The 17,435-nt window shown below is 48.6% G+C and overlaps 3 protein-coding genes across 3 annotated transcripts; 1 reads left to right on the forward strand and 2 right to left on the reverse strand.

Annotated features, from left to right (window-relative positions):
• Nucleotides 1–4,945: 4,945 nt before the first annotated feature.
• Rrp8 (ribosomal RNA processing 8) lies at nt 4,946–8,648 on the reverse strand. Its single transcript, XM_038344912.2, has 7 exons — nt 8,419–8,648; nt 6,907–7,273; nt 6,191–6,644; nt 5,966–6,095; nt 5,720–5,826; nt 5,545–5,641; nt 4,946–5,334 (listed from the first exon to the last, which is right to left on the reverse strand). The coding sequence occupies exons 1-7, from the start codon at nt 8,515–8,517 to the stop codon at nt 5,215–5,217; spliced, it is 1,374 nt and encodes a 457-aa protein (XP_038200840.1). The 5' UTR covers nt 8,518–8,648; the 3' UTR covers nt 4,946–5,214.
• A 39-nt stretch (nt 8,649–8,687) lies between these two features.
• On the forward strand, nt 8,688–14,958 carry Ilk (integrin linked kinase). The gene is made up of 13 exons (XM_038344926.1): nt 8,688–8,822; nt 9,213–9,347; nt 12,303–12,468; nt 12,625–12,720; nt 12,900–12,996; nt 13,090–13,173; nt 13,267–13,352; nt 13,492–13,601; nt 13,692–13,819; nt 13,896–14,017; nt 14,102–14,201; nt 14,295–14,425; nt 14,560–14,958. The coding sequence occupies exons 2-13, from the start codon at nt 9,259–9,261 to the stop codon at nt 14,707–14,709; spliced, it is 1,359 nt and encodes a 452-aa protein (XP_038200854.1). The 5' UTR covers nt 8,688–8,822; nt 9,213–9,258; the 3' UTR covers nt 14,710–14,958.
• On the reverse strand, nt 14,927–16,210 carry Taf10 (TATA-box binding protein associated factor 10). Its single transcript, XM_038344939.1, has 5 exons — nt 15,956–16,210; nt 15,703–15,857; nt 15,465–15,529; nt 15,263–15,377; nt 14,927–15,097 (listed from the first exon to the last, which is right to left on the reverse strand). The coding sequence occupies exons 1-5, from the start codon at nt 16,185–16,187 to the stop codon at nt 15,008–15,010; spliced, it is 657 nt and encodes a 218-aa protein (XP_038200867.1). The 5' UTR covers nt 16,188–16,210; the 3' UTR covers nt 14,927–15,007.
• Between the last annotated feature and the right edge of the window lie 1,225 nt (nt 16,211–17,435).

The following is a 17,435-nucleotide window of genomic DNA, read 5'->3' on the forward strand; positions in this document are numbered from 1 at the left end:
AGCTTTGGAGTCTGTTCTGTAACTAGCTCTTGTAGACCAGTCTGGTCTCGAACTCATAGAGATCCGCCTGCCTCCCAAGTGCTGGGATTAAAGGCTTGCGTCACCACCGCCTGGCTCAAAACTTCTTGTATACTATGACTGCATCACCTTCAAAACCTGTCCCTCCTAGGTAGGGCAGGGAATGGAAGAAAACGGAAGCCTCTCCTTTCCTTTGTCTGGTATGAAAACAAGCTGGGCAGTGGAGGCAGGTGGAGCTCTGTGAGTCCCAGGCCAGTCTGGTCTACAAGAGCTAGTGCCAGGACAGGCTCCAAAGCTACAGAGAAGCCTTGTCTCAAAAAATAAAATAAAATAAAATCACTCCTACTATCCATAGCCTAATGTACAGTACTGGAAAATATAGTTTAATTGTATGTCCAGAAAGAGGTCTCTGGGGGAATTCTTCCACAGGAAAGGGAAACATGTCACTGGTAAGGAGATCCAGAAAATGAAAATAAATTAGTTGAGGGAAGGAGTATTTTAGGAAGATGGAGGAGTCATGTATAGACGTAGAGAGGGCATGGAGCGCAGGAGGAGCGACTAGTAAGCTCCCCGCTGGAGAAGGGGAGTTAAGATGCAGCTGAGAGGCAGAAAAAGCCTGGGTAGGATTACAGGACCTGGGAAGCAGTCTGTCTTTTGTTCTCAAGCAATGAGAATCCATTGAAAGATTTCAGAGAGGTGACATAATCTGATTTACATTTTCACAAAGATCACTTGGCAGTATGGAAAATGAATTGCTTTGGGAAGCAAAGGCAATTAAATCCCCATAGCAAACACTGCAGTAGCCAAAAGTCCTACAACCAGGTGGCTAGTTAGAGAACTCACCTGGGAGGGAGGTTGACCTGGACTAGAGAGGCTCGCATTACTAGTCTCTGTGAGCACCAGAGGGCTTTTTGTGATTATGCAACTGCTGAGTACTTGGAGCTGAGCTGTCTCTGCCAAGATCACACTGTTTCTTTTGGAACTATGTTCTCTCTAAGGACTATTTTACGGAAACAAAATCAGGAGCTCACGAATAATTGCAGAACACTCTGCTTGGAGAGCTCTGAAAGGGATACTGAACATGACCCAGGTCTAGATAGATATCCATACCCAACTTTATTCTTGTCTCCTACAGTCCTAAAGGAGTAAACTTTCTCTGCTGTGGAGAAACGCTGAAGCAAGCCTATAATCTTCTTGTTCTATTTGTTTGTTTGTTTGTTTACTTAGCTTTGTTTGAGGCTGTAGCAAGCCTATAATCTTCTGTCTATTCATTAATTATTTATTTTACTTTGTTTTATGAGTGTTTTGCCTGCATGTATGTCTGTGAACCACATGCGAGCCTGGTGTGCCCAGAAGCCAAAATGGGCATTGGAGTCTGATAAAGGTTACAAGCTACTTTGTGGGTATTGGGAATGGAACCTGCATTCTTTCCCAAGAGCAGCCAGTATTCTCAACCACAGAAACATCTGACCCCCACTGTGATATTCTTAATTAACTGACAATCTGGTGATCAGCTCAAGGAATAAATAATTTAAATTAGCATGTATAATTCTGTGTAACAATAAGTAACTGGCCCCTGTGATGGCCTTAAATCTCCCTTCCAGCTTTGCCTCACCTAAGTCAAAGAGGCAGCACTTGCTGATAATTCCAAGCACAAGTACTGAGGAGAGTCAAGGAAATGCAAGTCTGGCTTGACTCGGTGGTTTGAATGACAGGTCTGGTGGACATTCAAAGGGGAAATCTCTGTTACTACCCGATATACTACACTATTCCGGGTGGCCTCCTGAAACCATTCCATCAGCCCAAATGACTGATTCCTTGCTGCTTGTTGTGAAGTCTCTTTATCTCTTCAAAATGGTACCATGGGACTGGACCCAAGCTCACCTTACACTTAGCACAAGATGTACAGAAGATATGCATGTGCTCTTGTCAGGGCCGTCAGGAGCTTACTTTCCCTTACTACTGGTCTATCAGAACCCAGCCCCCAGTTAAAGGAAAGGGGAAAGGGTCAGGTTTTTCCCCACTGCTCACAATTCTAGCTAAGGTGTACTGGGATCATTAGGGAAGCATGAAGAAATCGTCAGGGCACCTTCTGCAAATGCAAGCCAGTGCCAAAGCAGCAGCACCCACTGCCACACCATCCAGCCTCTGAGCTTTTCCCTGCCCTTTATTTTTCAGGGCAGGAGTAACTCTAGGCTCATCAAATCCTCAGCAGAAGGAATAAATACCTCATGCTTCCCTAATGGTCCCAGTACACCTTAGCTAGAATTGTGGGCAGTGGGCAAACCCTGACCCTTTCCCCTTTCCTCCCTCTGGGTGCTGGGTTCTGATAGACCAGTAGTAAGGGAAAGTAACAAGCTCCTGACACAATTGTGTACCATGCTCCCATCCTCTCATGACTGAACTTAGTGTGTTAACACTACCAATACTTCTATGCTTCCTTAGTTCAGGGTCTCACTGTGTATCCCCTGGGGCCTGCTTCTGCCTCCCAAGTGCTGGAATTAAAGGCATGTGCCACCACACCCAATCATTATTCATTCTCACCTATTTTTGAAATGGTCTTCATCTTCTCCTTAAAATCCCAGTCCTCTTGCCACTTTTACTTTCAATGAATAAATTTTGCTTCCTCCTTCAAGGAGAAAACCCAAAGCCACCAGAAAAGAATTTCTAGGACCCTACTCAGATCTACAGAACCAGAAACGACAGGAGAGCACTGGGAATGCATCATAATGAACCTTGTAGATAACTCTAACTCACCCTAAAGTTTGAAAGCCACTGTCTTCCACAGTCAACTGTTCCCATTACCACTCCCTAATGCTCTTCTCCCACCTTCGATCTGTTCTGGCCATGCAAGCCTCCTGTTCTTTAAGCTGGGCATGGTGTGCACGAGTGGATAGTGTGTGTGTGTGTGTGTGTGTGTGTGTGTGTGTGTGTGTGTACATGCAGGGGCGAAAGCCAGAGAACAACATAGTTTCCTGCTCAATCATTCTCCACCTTATTGAGACTGGATCTATCTTACTAGAGCTGGGGCTCACCACTATTCAGGAAAGTTAGCTGGCCTACAAGCCCCAACAGTCTGTCTCCACTATCCCAACCCTCCTTAGCTTTGGAGCTATGGGCACACATTTATGGGGTGCTAAGATCTGAACTCAGGTCTTCATGCTTGCACAGCAGTACTCCTGGCCACCAACTTATATCCCCAGACTCCAAATCCAACATCCTGAATGACCACAAGGTGGGTCCAGTGTATTGCAGTCTTTTCTTTCGTGAGATGCTCCTGCTGGCACAGCTTTCCCACCACTGCTTCACAGCACCCTCCTCCCTTAACCCAGACTTGGCTTTGGCAACACTCCCACTCCTGTTGCCTTCAAGTTCAGTTAACTGGACTATCATTCTTTAGCACCCCCCTCCCACACATAGGTGAACAAACGCTGGAAACAGAAAGATAAATACGGCTTGAGAAGGCGGCAGTGAAATGTATAAGCCATCCACAACATAGTACCTGTACGCTAATAAACATTTTCCAGAAAGTATGTTGAGAATATAGATGCTTCTGGGGAAGAGGCTTATGAAACTGTTAAGTTATGTGGGAAGACAAGTAAACTTTGCTTGTGAGGTGCATGCTTAGCAGCAACATTACACACAAAGATATCGCATGGTGTCTGCTAAGGTTGGCCCACAGCCTCCAAATATGCGTTTTGGCCTGTGTCATTTTCAAATATTTCTTCAGGTCTGGGAGTATCTAATTGGTTCAGAATCCTGCGACCTATTTGCTCCTAGAGGGAACTATGAGGTCTTGTTTTTGTGAATGTGTAGAAGAGCTGTATCTTTACACCTGGGTCCTGGATAAGCTCAGCATGTCATCCTCGCTCATCTTCCTTAGCACTAGCTCGGGAACCTGAGTACTTCAGTGGGTTTTTTTGTTTTGTTTTGTTTTTTGTTTTGTTTTGTTTTGTTTTTCGAGACAGGGTTTCTCTGTAGCTTTGGAGCCAGTCCTGGAACTAGCTCTTGTAGACCAGGCTGGCCTTGAACTCACTGAGATCTGCCTGTCTCTGCCTCCCAAGTGCTGGGATTAAAGGCGTGTACCACCACTGCCCAGCTGAGTACTCTACTTCTTGCCTGTTGTTTTCTTCTGCCACGCAAAGAAGGTACCATGGCCAGATCCTGCCAATGAGCAGCCCTGTCAGTTGTTGCTTATGAACAGAGATCCAGCGTCTTCGTTATCCCCTTCCATGGAAAGCTTCAAATGCATTAAGCCTCTAAATATCAAATAAGCCTGTTTACATGTCTATACCAAACTCTCCCAGTCTTTCTCAGTCACATTAAATTATTTACTCTTCAACCTCCAAGCCAGCTTGGGCTGATCTTTAAAGAACAGTAGATCATTGATACACAACAGCCACAGCCGATTTACTCAGCACTTCTGCTGTCCCCAGCGCTTGCTGCAGCCTTCCTCAGTTAACCCAGTTAACTCAGTTAACATGCTGTAACACAAAAACTTCTACATTTTTCAAACGAGAAATGGAATATTCAGAAATTAAGTGATTAAGCTGGGTATAGTGGCCCTCGCCTGTAATCCCAATAATTATGAGGCTGAGGCAGGAGAATTGTCATTTGAGGTTAGCCTGGACTAGTGTGAGATGCTGTCTCAAAACAACAGAAAGGAAGGAAGGAAGGAAAGAAAGAAAGAAAAAAAAAGAAATTAAATGATTCTCAGCTCCAAGAATGAAATTAAATAACTCCCAGCCCCAACTGGCAAACTAGAATTGGGACCTGCCATGAGACAAAAGCTGTGTGTCTGTAGCCTTGTAGTTGAAGGAGCAGAAACTATGGACGAGCAGAGACTAGACAATACAGAAGATGGCACAGTGGAGTGCCCACGAGCCTTCTGAAAAATGAAGAGAAACCAAACCCAGAGATCCATCAATTCCAAGCCAACTAGTTTACATGATATCTGAAGTGACCCACAGTTCCCAGATACACCAAACCCTTCACAATAAACTCCTCATTCTTGAGCCTGTTCAGGTAACTACATGCTTTTTTGTAGCTAAGAAGGCTCCAGGAGATAGAGCTGAGCAGTATTCTTGGTACAGAAGGAGGGTGGCACCAGGCCCTGGCTCACAGCGTGGGCAGGTCCAGTCTGCAGAGTTCTGAGTTTGGAGTCTGAGCCCTCCCCCTTTAACAGGTATACATTGGTCACCTGCGCTTGTAGAAACAGGGCTGAAGTTTCAGGCCTGAGAGTTGGGCTTTAGGTCCAACTCGAGGAGGCCCAGTCTTTTCAAAGTCAAACAAGAAGAAGTGGCTGTTGGTCAGGTCCTAGGAGCAGAAAACACCAATAAGCTACAAAATCCTCACCTCAACCATACCTCTCCATGCGTTTCCCCAGCTTAGAGAACTTTTCACAGGTCCTCCTGGAGTTTTGTCTTGAAAGAGCAAAATGTCTACCTCTGTGGTTACAGCCTCCTTCTTGAACATCATTATCCAGGAAAGGACAAAAACAGGGGCAGACCTCTTGGGGACCCTCACCTTGTAGATGACCTTAAAGCCAAGTTTGGTCACAGCCCCCAAAAATGTCCGAATATCCTCAAAGCGGCTGCTGACTTCAGCTACTTTGAGCAGACCCCTGGGAAAAGGAGGAAGTCATGTAAATGTGTAGACACACATATGCACACAAAAATTCATCTGTGTCCTGGGGACTCACCCTGGTTTCAGCACTCGATTTGCCTCCTCAAGGAAGTCCCTGATGTTAGTTCCCATTAGTGAAAGGCAAAACACAGCCACATCCACAGATTCATCCTCCAGAGGCACCTGATGAAGACGAACGTTAGAAGGAGCACACAGTTCTGTAAGGGGAAACTCAGCACCAGTTCCTGAACTGGATAATAGGATGGGAAGACCAGAAGGAAGGGTTAGAAAAAGCACAGGCCAGATACAAAGAGGTGCTTACCTGGGCCATGTCACATACAGTGACCCTGGGGTCCAGAGAGGCCAAGTCAAAACAGTGTACAGGGTTCCGAACACTAGAAGCCAGGCGGCAATCTCCACAGCCAAAGTCAGCTACCACCAAGGATGCAGGCCTGGGAGTGGAAGGGAGACATGCTGGTCTAGTCTAAGTCCTCCATCACCCACTTCACCCTCACACAGTGCACAGCCCTTCCCCTCCTCCCATTACTTCTGGCGGAGATCTTTGGCAATACGATCCACTGGGTGCAGTGGCCACTTCTTCACTTGTTTCTGAAAGCCACGGTGATAGAGCAGAAAAGCCTCAGGGTCTTCCTGGAAGAGGCTCTGGGCAGCACTGCTGGGCCCCGAGTACAACTGTTCGTTAAGGTATCGAAATCGGGCTCCATCCAGCCGTTGTGTCATACGTGCTCGCAGGGCTCCAGCGCGAGTCTGCTGATTGTCTGATGCTGGTGCAGGAAGCGTCTCAGTCTCCTCTGTGGAAGCCTTGGAAGGAACCTGCTCTGGTGTCTGAAGTGGCCGAAATTTGTTCTTGTGTCTCCGCTTGTTCTTCTGCCGGTTCCGCCACTGTTTGCGGCTCAAGGTATGTAAGGAGTTACAAGATGTGGACTCAGGGCTTGGCTTGGATAGGTCAATTGTAGCAATACTTGTCCTCGAATTGTGAACTGCAGAGAGGGAGATGAGAAGACATTTGAGGCTTGATCCCCTAAATTCAGAGACATGGCAAGTCATCCTGGTTATTCCCTTGTCCTTAAGACAGAGTCTGTGGTATGGATAAAAGTACCCTTTACCATCCAGCCCACTGTGTGTGTGTGTGTATGTGTGTGTGAGAGAGAGAGAGAGAGAAAGAGAGTGAGAGACCTTTGTCATCTATACAGTCAGCTCACAGTCCCCCCTCCCCTACCCCATATACACATATACTGGTACCTGTTTGGCCAACACTGTCCAGGGGCTGGGTTGGGTGTGAGTGGGAATATTTCTGGCATTTCCTCTTTCCTTTTTCTTCTTCAGTAGAGATACCACCAAGAGAAGTTTGTCTTAAGCATTTCCTTTCTACTTCCTTGCCCTCAGAGTCACTGACAGGTGGCACCTGTTTTTGACATTTTCTTTTTCTTTTCTCCCCTACTTCCTTAGAGGCATTGGCAAGTGAGGGCCTTTGGAGGTATTTATTCTTCCTTCCTACCTCCTCCTCCTCCTCCTCAGAATCGCTGCCAGGTGGGCTGGGGGGTTTCCGGGAAAGAGATGCTGCTTCCAGGGTCCTTAATGTGGCTAGGAGATGGCGGCGCTTGTGGCCCTGGAGGCAAACGAGGGATGAGAGTAGGTCTGAGAACGGGAGATGGGGACTTGGCTCAGATAATGCTGATACTTCCCAGCCAATTTAAAGAGTTTGTTGTGAGGTCTGACAAGCCCAGGACTTTCAGGTTGCAATCCCAACCTCTGGGAAACTGGAGAGTGGGAAGATGCTACTTTTTGAAATGTGTAAAGGGTTGTCAGGTGATGTTCCTTAGAAGAATATGCTAAGGTCACAAACAAGACCGCAGCTGACAGCATTCTAGGAGCACCAGAGAGGTTTCTTGAAAAAGGGAAGGCAGCATCACAGAGGTCTACTAAAGATGTTCCTAACTGCGGCAGAGAGAACAGCCTGATTGGGTGAAGCTGAACACAGGTGGGCCAGTGGCCTGCATTACAAGGCTGGGCTACACTAAAAGTCAGGAACCCCTCAGGAGGGACCGGGTAGTTCCCACACCTGAGGACGCTCAAAGGAAAAGACTTCTGGGAAGCTGATTTGTGGTGCAAGTCCTGCTGCTGGTCCTCGGCCAGGTATTTACCTCGGAAGTTCTGGGTTCCCTGAAGCTCCTTTGAATAGTGATTCTGATAATCCTCCCTGTCACCTGCTTTGATTGTGTCCAATATGCTTTCTACAGTAAACCAAAAACCTTTTCAAGACCGGGGATGCTGTTCAGTGGTGAATGCTTGTCTACCATGCTGAATCCCTGGAACTGATCTCCAGTATAAAGTGATACCGGGTGATAGAAAATGTGGAGAAACCACTCCGCTGCTAAAACAACTCCACTGACTTCTACCCTTAGTGTAGAAAACTTTAACTTTTCAAACCTTTCATTTACTCTATGCTCCACCCTTCGAATCCCGCATTCCTATTTGGATACCCTCGAACCCGATATGTTGCTGCCCCCGGGCTTCTCCACGTTTTTCTACGTATCAGGTACGTTCTCCTCCGCACCCACTTCTCACCAACTGTATTTTAAGGTCAGTTTTTGTTGTTTTGTTTTTTAGTTTCCGGCTCTTAAAATAAGGACTAACTCCCTCCACCCCCATCCACGACAGCACTGCAGGCTCTCCCGGTCCCCAGCACGCACAGAGGCGGCCCGGGAGAGTTGGCTTCGTCGCCTCAAACAGCCCAGTCCCGGGGCCGCTCACCTTAGCTGACGGGGCAGTCGCCGGCCGAGTCTGCGTTGTCGCGGGATGGAGGCCCACGACTGCCGGGGCCGCCTCGACCCACTCGGGCTCCTCGAACATGGCCGATGGACAGCAGGGTCGCCGGAGCCCACGCTGCGGTGCACGTGCAGAGCCCGTCAGGGAGTCCCTAGTGCTGGACTCAGATCAAATCCAGCCGGAAGCCACCGAGTGAAAGCTTGTGGTGGCTAGAGCGGCTGGCGCGGAGCAGAGCACCATCGAGTGCAGGAGCTGGCGAGCTAGAGAGGCAGTAAGAGGTCGGAAGGGAGGGACGGCCCGCGCTGGCCCAAGAGGGCCGGGGCGGGGCCGGGAGGCGGGCGCGGCCGGACAGGAGTTCCCCCGAGAAAGCGCCTACGGCCCGAGTCCAGGTGAGTGCGAATGGCTTAGCGCCCTACCCACATTGGTTCTGCAAGCCCGTCTCTGCGATCTCTGCAACACTTCCCAGCTGGGAGCCGGGGCGGCCGGGAAGAACCTCTGTCCCCTCCCCCGGGTGTTTGCAGCTTGCCCTCCCTCCCCTAAGCGGTACTTGCGGATCGGGACTCGGTGCCTACTGACGACCGACTCAGGAGATTAGCCGAGTCTCTCCTACATCGCCAGACCCCGCCTGTCCCTCGCGCCCAGTGGTTGTCCGCTGCCCGAAATCCTTCACAGACAACCACTGTCCCTCTCACGACGCCTAGCCCCCCACCCCAGAACAGACACTTCTATTCTGCAGCGAACAGAGACGGATTCATCCTCTTGTTTCTGCTTTCCTGCAGTCCCCCAAGGCTTCCCAGTCCCGGGTCTCAGTGCCGGGACGCCGCTATGGACGACATTTTCACTCAGTGCCGAGAGGGCAACGCGGTGGCTGTGCGCTTGTGGCTGGACAACACAGAGAACGACCTCAACCAGGGGTGAGCTGAAGCGCTGGCGAGCGAGAGGACGGGATCAGTCCACTCTCCGCTACTTGGGGTGCTCATGTCTGGCGGGGGAGGGGGAAAACTGACTTTGCTATACAGTGTGAGGAGTAGTAAGCACAGACTGTTGAGGGCGGGGGATCTACACAGAGGAAGCTGTGTCCGAACTGAGTTTTTATTAAGCTTCACAATCGGGTTCCGAGTTGCTTTGGAGCCTCTATGAACTCATGTCAAAGGCACACCACAGTGCCAGGAAATTGTCTGGAATTACATGTGGTTGGAGGATAGGTTTCTGTGCTCTAGGGCGTTGGATAGAAGTGGAAAAGGACAGATGTCTGTTAGCAAGGTTCTGAAGCTGTGCAGTGATGAGACTACCCATTTGTCAAATGTCATCCTGGATGCAGTGGCTTTGGAGTGATGTTTTGAACTAGAATTGGGACAGGTGAAAAACTAGAAGTGGTGAGATCCCCCAGAGTCATGAGGATGAAGTAATTGACTTGGCATAGGAACTGAGGATACGCAAGGATGATCTGGGTTTCGTGAGGTTTGGGCACTTGGATACTTGGAAGTTGCCGATGTTCCTTTCTGGACTGACTGCAGTTATGGTGACCCTACAGCAACTGGGAAATGTTGGGCAGGGTGTTCGTTTGTAGATTTGAAGTTTGGGAGAGGTCTGTTTGGGAGACCAAGAGACAAATTATCAGCTAAATGGTATCTGAAGATTCTATAGTGTGAAAAATAGTACCTCGGAAGAATAAAAAATTAAGGCACAGGATTAGAACTGCCTGGCCGACTGACAGGGAGCAACCATCTGGAGGAGAAATAAGAAAATGGATTAAGATTAGAGAATGGTTTAATCAAAGGAGAGCGATCAATAGTAGCAGAAGCTCCTGAGAAGTTAAAGAATATGAATGACCATCTAAAAGACTTCATTAACTTACATTTAGGACATATTTGATCTCTGTGAATGCTACTGCAGAAAAGTAACAGGAAACTGCCTTGTACTGGTTCCATCAAATAAGGAACACCACCTGTGGTGGGTGCTAGAGTCCTTAAATCAGACATAATCTGAACCCTAAGATGGCAGGTAGAAAAGTCAACGAGAAGTGAGGAAACGGGAAAAATATGAGCACTTTCTAAAATGCTGGCTGATTAAAAAAAGAAAAAAAGGCAAGAAAAGCAGTATTGGGAAAGTTTGGTAGGTAGCTTTGGTTTGCTTTTGGAGACAGGGTGTCAGAGTGGCCTCCAGCTCTCCATCCTACTGCCTCAGCTTCCTAGTGCTGGGTTTTCAGTTTGCTGCCACCATGTGTGACTTTAAGAGTTTACTTTTTAGGTTGCAAAGGATCATCTGTCATCCTAGACCAGGTTTTACCAGTTCCCTGTAGGCTGTGTTATTTCTCTGTAATATTCAGTTACTTGTTTCATTTTTCACATAATTTGTATGTTCTCTCTGGCAGACACTAAGCTCTGACATCTGTTTTGTTGGTAAGGAAACAGAAGTTTAGGCTGTTGTCCAGTGGGAGTGGTATTTTTGAAGATTCCTTGCTGTCAAAAGGTGAAAGGGTATTGTTAGGGAAACCAGAAAGATTTGGTGGTGGCCTGAGGGGATAGGGTGTGGTGCTGCAGGTGGTTAACTCCCTGCAGGCCCTAGGGTGACAGTAGGCAAAACCCTGAGCATTTGTTTTTGCCCTCAAGCTTGGGCTTATTCTGAGGCCACAAACTGCTGGAGGCTGTTAGATCAGAACACGTGAAAAGTCTGGAAGACAAGACTGATAGCAACGGATATGCTCATATCCTGGGAAAGCTTTTGCTAATAGTGTTAGCAGATGAGGGCAAACTGGAAGAACAAACTGGAGTTTTTTTTTTTTGTTTTTTTTTTTTTTTTTAAAGCTACATAACTTCCTTCAGCTGTTGGGGGATTCTGGGTGACCAAGCCTGGATCAGCTCAAGACTCCTCCTCCGGCCCCCTCACAGGAAGTGACCATAGCACTAAGGCATCTGGAGGCTGCAGGCCTAGACCACAGACCGCCCCCTGTTCCGCCCCTTAGATCTGCATCCCTGGACTGGAGGGAATTTCCTTTTATGGCTCCAGGCTGTCAGTGTGACCCAGCCCACCCAATTGTTTTGTTTGTACACGTCTCTTTGTAAAATATGTGTTCCTAGGGAATAAAAATACAAACCAGATACACCTTTTAATCTAAAGCTTCTATTAATGTTTTCTTTTGTGTGTCCTGTGTTGGATGTTGGAAAATCCTGTTTTGTGTGGCTGTCTGCCTCATCAGTAATCAAAAAGCATGTTTCCTTGTCATTATATCCCTCCAAAACATTTTAATTCCATTCCATTTTTAGATGTTAGTTTCAATACCAGAGCCAAATAGTAAGCATGTTTCCTCTCCTAAGTTATGGCCAGCCTTTTCCAATATGCCCCTCTCCCATTAATCTGCAGAGAACATCAGTTGTCAGACATATGATCTAACAAGCAAGACAGCATATATTAACAGATTCTTACAGTTGTCAGTGTAACTCTACAGCAAGATGCACAAGCAGTGGAAACAAAGGATTGCGGGTGTTGCTAAAGATATATGACTGGAGATAAAGCTTAGTATATAGCATGTGCCAAGTATGTACAAAATCCTGGGTTTCATTTCTAGCACTGTCCTTAAAGGGAGGGCAAGGCAGCGGAAGCCAAAGGACCCCATGAAGAGTATTATCACCTAATAAAGAACTGCTAGAGGAAGGGTTTTAGGGTGTGGTCATTAAAGTAATAAACCTTACAGTTGTAGGGACATCTAAATGTTTGGGTGTGAAGCTCAAGGGAAAATCTGAATTGAACTTTGTGAATAAGAACTAAGCATTAGAGAGGCAAGTCTTCTCAGTGAATATAGAACCAACTTCCCATCAAAACTCTAACTCCCCAACTACAGCTTAAGTGTCTATGCCTTTTTCTTAAAGGGACGATCATGGCTTTTCACCCTTGCACTGGGCCTGCCGAGAAGGCCGCTCTGCAGTAGTTGAGATGCTGATCATGCGGGGAGCACGGATCAATGTGATGAACCGTGGAGATGATACCCCCCTGCATCTGGCGGCCAGTCATGGACACCGTGACATTGTACAGAAGGTATGGGCAAACCCTTCACCACCCACATCTCACATGCAGTGTGAAGTCAGTAACAGGCACTCTCCTATGGAGCATGTGTACTGTTCTCCCCTTCCTCATGCCTAGACAAACATCTCATTTGGGGCTGTCTTTTTTTTTCTTGGCCATGGGGTGCAGCTGTTACAATACAAGGCTGACATCAATGCAGTGAATGAGCACGGGAATGTGCCCCTACACTATGCCTGTTTCTGGGGTCAAGACCAGGTGGCAGAGGTAAGTACTCAGACCCCAAGTCCTAGGATGAGTGGGAAACAAATTGAGCGTGGAACCATCAACCCATCCTGTCAGTCCTACTGTGTGACTCTCACAAGATTGCGCACTGTGTCTGTATTCATGCTTGCTTGTGACTGACAGTAACAGAGGCCCCCTGAATAATTATCTTTTCTTTTCAGGACCTGGTGGCTAACGGGGCTCTTGTAAGCATCTGTAACAAGTATGGAGAGATGCCTGTTGACAAAGCCAAGGCACCCCTTAGAGAGCTTCTTCGAGGTCCATTCTCTACCCCTAGCTTGTGTTCTCGTCTCATCCTGTATCTCATCCCTCTGTACTACACTTAAGGCTAAGACTGTTTTTCTTCCCCAGAACGGGCAGAGAAGATGGGCCAGAATCTCAACCGTATTCCATACAAGGATACATTCTGGAAGGGGACCACTCGCACTCGGCCCCGTGAGTCACTACGGTGGAAGGGTTGTAATGCAGGATCCTAGGCTATGGGGGTGGGTTAGGGTGAAGTGATACCTGACCTGCTCATATTCTCAGGAAACGGGACCCTCAACAAACACTCCGGTATTGACTTCAAACAGCTCAACTTTCTGGCAAAGCTCAATGAGAATCATTCTGGAGAGGTGATCCTTGCCCTTCTTGCTCCTCACTCTCTAATACAAACTGCCACTCTGTCTTGCTAAGGTTTTTTTTTCTTCCAGTTAATGGAAAGGAAATAGTATAACCTGAGCTAATGCCTCCTAACCTCTGTCTATCCTTCAGCTATGGAAAGGCCGCTGGCAAGGCAATGACATTGTTGTGAAGGTGCTGAAGGTTCGAGACTGGAGTACAAGGAAAAGCAGGGACTTCAATGAGGAGTGTCCCCGGCTCAGGTGGGACAGCTGAAGTGGAAGCTGTTGTTGAACCCGATAGTACTGACAAGGGAAATTATGTTGGGTCTCACCACTCTCTCTTTCCCCCAGGATTTTCTCACATCCAAACGTACTTCCAGTGCTAGGTGCTTGCCAGTCTCCACCAGCTCCCCACCCAACTCTTATCACACACTGGATGCCATATGGATCTCTCTACAATGTACTACATGAAGGCACCAGTAAGGATGCTGGCCTTGTTGGGAAGGGACTAGAATAAGGATAGACTCTAAATTATTGATTCTTGTTTCCTGTTAGATTTCGTTGTGGACCAGAGCCAAGCTGTGAAGTTTGCTTTGGACATGGCAAGAGGCATGGCTTTTCTCCACACACTGGAGCCTCTCATACCTCGCCATGCACTAAATAGCCGTAGTGTAATGGTGAGGGCACAAGCTTACTACTGGACCCTGAAGCCCTCTGCTTGCCTACAAAAGGACCCACTTTTTTGAACTTTTCTTCCTCAGATCGATGAAGACATGACTGCTCGAATCAGCATGGCTGATGTCAAGTTCTCTTTCCAGTGCCCTGGGCGCATGTATGCACCTGCCTGGGTGGCCCCTGAAGGTAGGTGAGGGCATCATGTTGAGAAATTGACAAGAACCAGCTCAGTAACAGACAGGTTAAGACCGCTGGAATACTAAGCCCTATTCCTTCCAGCCCTGCAGAAGAAGCCTGAAGACACAAACAGACGCTCAGCAGACATGTGGAGTTTTGCAGTGCTTCTGTGGGAACTGGTGACACGAGAGGTGCCCTTTGCTGACCTCTCGAATATGGAGATTGGAATGAAGGTGAGCACAGAACTGCTGATACTTGTACTCCTCTTGGTTTGTACAGATAGACAGTAAGCCCATTGAAGGGTCAACAGTTTTTAACATGTGACCAACTCAATTCTGAAGCTCACCTTATTCCTTAAAATCTGCAGGTGGCACTGGAAGGCCTTCGGCCTACCATCCCACCAGGTATTTCCCCTCACGTATGTAAGCTCATGAAGATTTGCATGAATGAAGACCCTGCAAAGCGACCCAAGTTTGACATGATTGTGCCTATCCTGGAGAAGATGCAAGACAAATAGGACTGAAAGGTCCTTGCCCAGACTCCAGAGGTGTCAAAACATGGTTGGGGGAGTGCACTTCCCCAAAGCTGAAGGCCTCTGGTTGCCTCCCCTGTCTCCAATCATGGTACTACCCCAGTTATGGGGCTCATCCCTACCACTGTAGCCCCAAAAGGGGCTGGGCTCAGAGCTTTGTCACTTGCCACATGATGTCTCCCAACATGGGAGGGATAAGCCCTGCCTGTCACAATAAAGTTTATTATGAAAACAGGCTGTTGTGGGGACAGAGAAAAAGACAAATACATCTGGGTTAGGTGGCTCAGGTGAAGTAGTGTGGCTTCTTCACATTGATGCCATATTCACTGAGGGCAGGGGTCAAGTCCTCCATGGTTAGAGTGTACTTGCGGTCCTATGGGAAGAGGAAAGATCACCAGCTGAGCACAGTAATCTAAGATTCCAGTCCCTTCTGAGTGACTCTAAGTAAACCCAATACCTCCCCTAGGATGCTGCTTCCCAAAGGGGTTTCAGGATAAATTAGGCTGTACTGCTGTGGAAGATGAGCCTCCGTTCACACCTTGCTCTTGCTCCGGGAGCTTCCAGAGGCTGTGCCTTTCATTTTGCAGTGCTGTAGGGCATCATTAGCAATATCTGAGATGAATTTCTGGGCAGCTAGTGAGATGAGCCGGATTCTAGAGAGGAAAGTGGGAAGGGGAGTAATGAGATATGCAACAAACCACCCAATACTCAACAATCTAACTTGCCCTGAGTTTACTCACATGCGTGGATCTGAAGCTTCAAAGCCAGCACGGTTCAGGTAATAACCAGTCACTGCATCTGGAATCTGAGAAATCAAATTAAACAGCGGTTAGTATTAGCCATGACCCATGATGCGCTGGATGGGAAGGAGGAATAAAAAGAGCTAGTAGTGTAGCAAAGAGGACGCTTGAAAGCACGAAGGTGTGATTGAAAGGCACGGCAGAGAGCCAGGAGGCCTAATTCAGGCGGGAAGCCCACCGTAGGGGTGTAATCCTCCAGCTGCATCAAGAAGTCCACCAGTGGCGTGCTGGACACTACGGGCTTCACTTCTCCGTTGGCCGCACTCGGCAGGGCGTAAACCCCGTTAGACATTGCCCCTTCAGGGGGAGCCGCGCCGCCTGCTGCCACCGAGGCTGAAGGAGAACCGACAACGGAGGTGAGAAGAGCAGGGTCCCCCTGCGGCGGGGCCCAGTTCACCACCTCCCTCTCCTCACCCGGCCCCGGCGCTCACCCGGCCCGCGCCGCTCCGCCGGCTCTCCGGCTCGCGCCGCTACGGGGCCCGTGCCCGTAGTAGCGGCTCCAGCCCCGGGTCCCCCTGCCGTCCCCGCGGGGCTGGCCTTGCTCTCCGCGGCTGTGCTCGTGGGCAGCGTGGCGGGAGCCGACACCGGAGGCGCCGGACCCGCGACCGAGGCGGCACAGGCCGGCGCCGCCTCGGGGTCCGCGCCGGAGCCGCTGCAGCTCATGGGGCTGGTGGGAGAGGCGGCGAGCAGAGCCGCTTCCGCTTCCGCTCGCCCAGGCGCACGCCGCGTGACGTTACAGTTCCCGCCCACCACTGTGGGCGGGCCTGCGGCCGGCACAGTTCTGAGGCCGTCTCACCAGGCGACCTCTAGTTGACTGTGGGCGAATTAGGTGTAGACTGCGAATCGCTCTGAGCTATTCTGGCCGACACCCCGCGGTTCAATTCACGCCCGAGTGGGGCCACAGAGCATCCAGGACTCTGCACACTTCGCCTGGGTGCAGACTTTGTTTGGGGACTCATCGGTCAGACACGTCTCCACTGTCAAGTCTCCTGACAGCCTTTATTCTTCGTAGTTCCCTTACTTAGCCCTTTAAGGGTTATGGTGGATTTGGTGTGAGTCCCCCCCCCCCCCACAACGGTCCTAGGAATGTGTTGCTGTAAATGGAGAGAGAAGAGTGTTTCATCCTGAAGAAATAGCATGCCAAAGTCACAGCGAGTGAAGCATATTTGCAGTTCAACAGCCATTTAATTCCTTATTGCCAGCTACTGGGCTGGGGTCTAGGAATACAAAGTTAAGTAGGATACGATTCTGGCTTCCTAGCAACAACAGTCTGGGAAAGGAAGGCAAAGAAATTGGCGATTCAGTACTATTTGGCTTCCCGGCTACATGTAGGTACAGTGCAGGGAAGAAAGGGAGCTAATATCAGTTGCCTAATTCCAAGTGTCAGATATTATCAACGTTTATTCTCTGATTTTGAAGGCAGGTTTTGATGGCCATGACTTTTACCCAGTAATCTTCAAACAGTTTGTACAAATAAATATACTCCTGGATCTGGAAGATGACTTACCCATGGGTGGGCGGTCAAGGGTGTTGAGGGGCTTCTGGGAGTGATTCCCTACCCCAAGTGCTTCTTAAAGTTTAGAGGAAAACAGCATGGGCTCAAAGCTAATGCAGTTGCAGTGGAGATGAAGAGGTGTGTGTGTGTGTGCATTTTTGAGGCAGGGTCTCATTATATAGCCCTGGCTTGCCTCGATCTCTCTATGTAGACCAGAATGGCCTCAAATTCACAGAGACTTGCCTTCCTCTGCCTCCTGAGTGCTGGAATTAAAGGTGAGCACCACCATACCAGCTGATAAAGATGTATTTGAAAGGGAAAGTCAGTAGAACTTGTTGGTTAAAGTTAATAAGGAGGTGAAAAAAATGAGTTAAGGGCTATAGGTTTTGAAAGAGGCATTGTACTGTAGTGGCATT

This window comes from Arvicola amphibius, chromosome 1 (genome assembly GCF_903992535.2).
Source record: "Arvicola amphibius chromosome 1, mArvAmp1.2, whole genome shotgun sequence".
NCBI lineage: Eukaryota > Metazoa > Chordata > Mammalia > Rodentia > Cricetidae > Arvicola > Arvicola amphibius.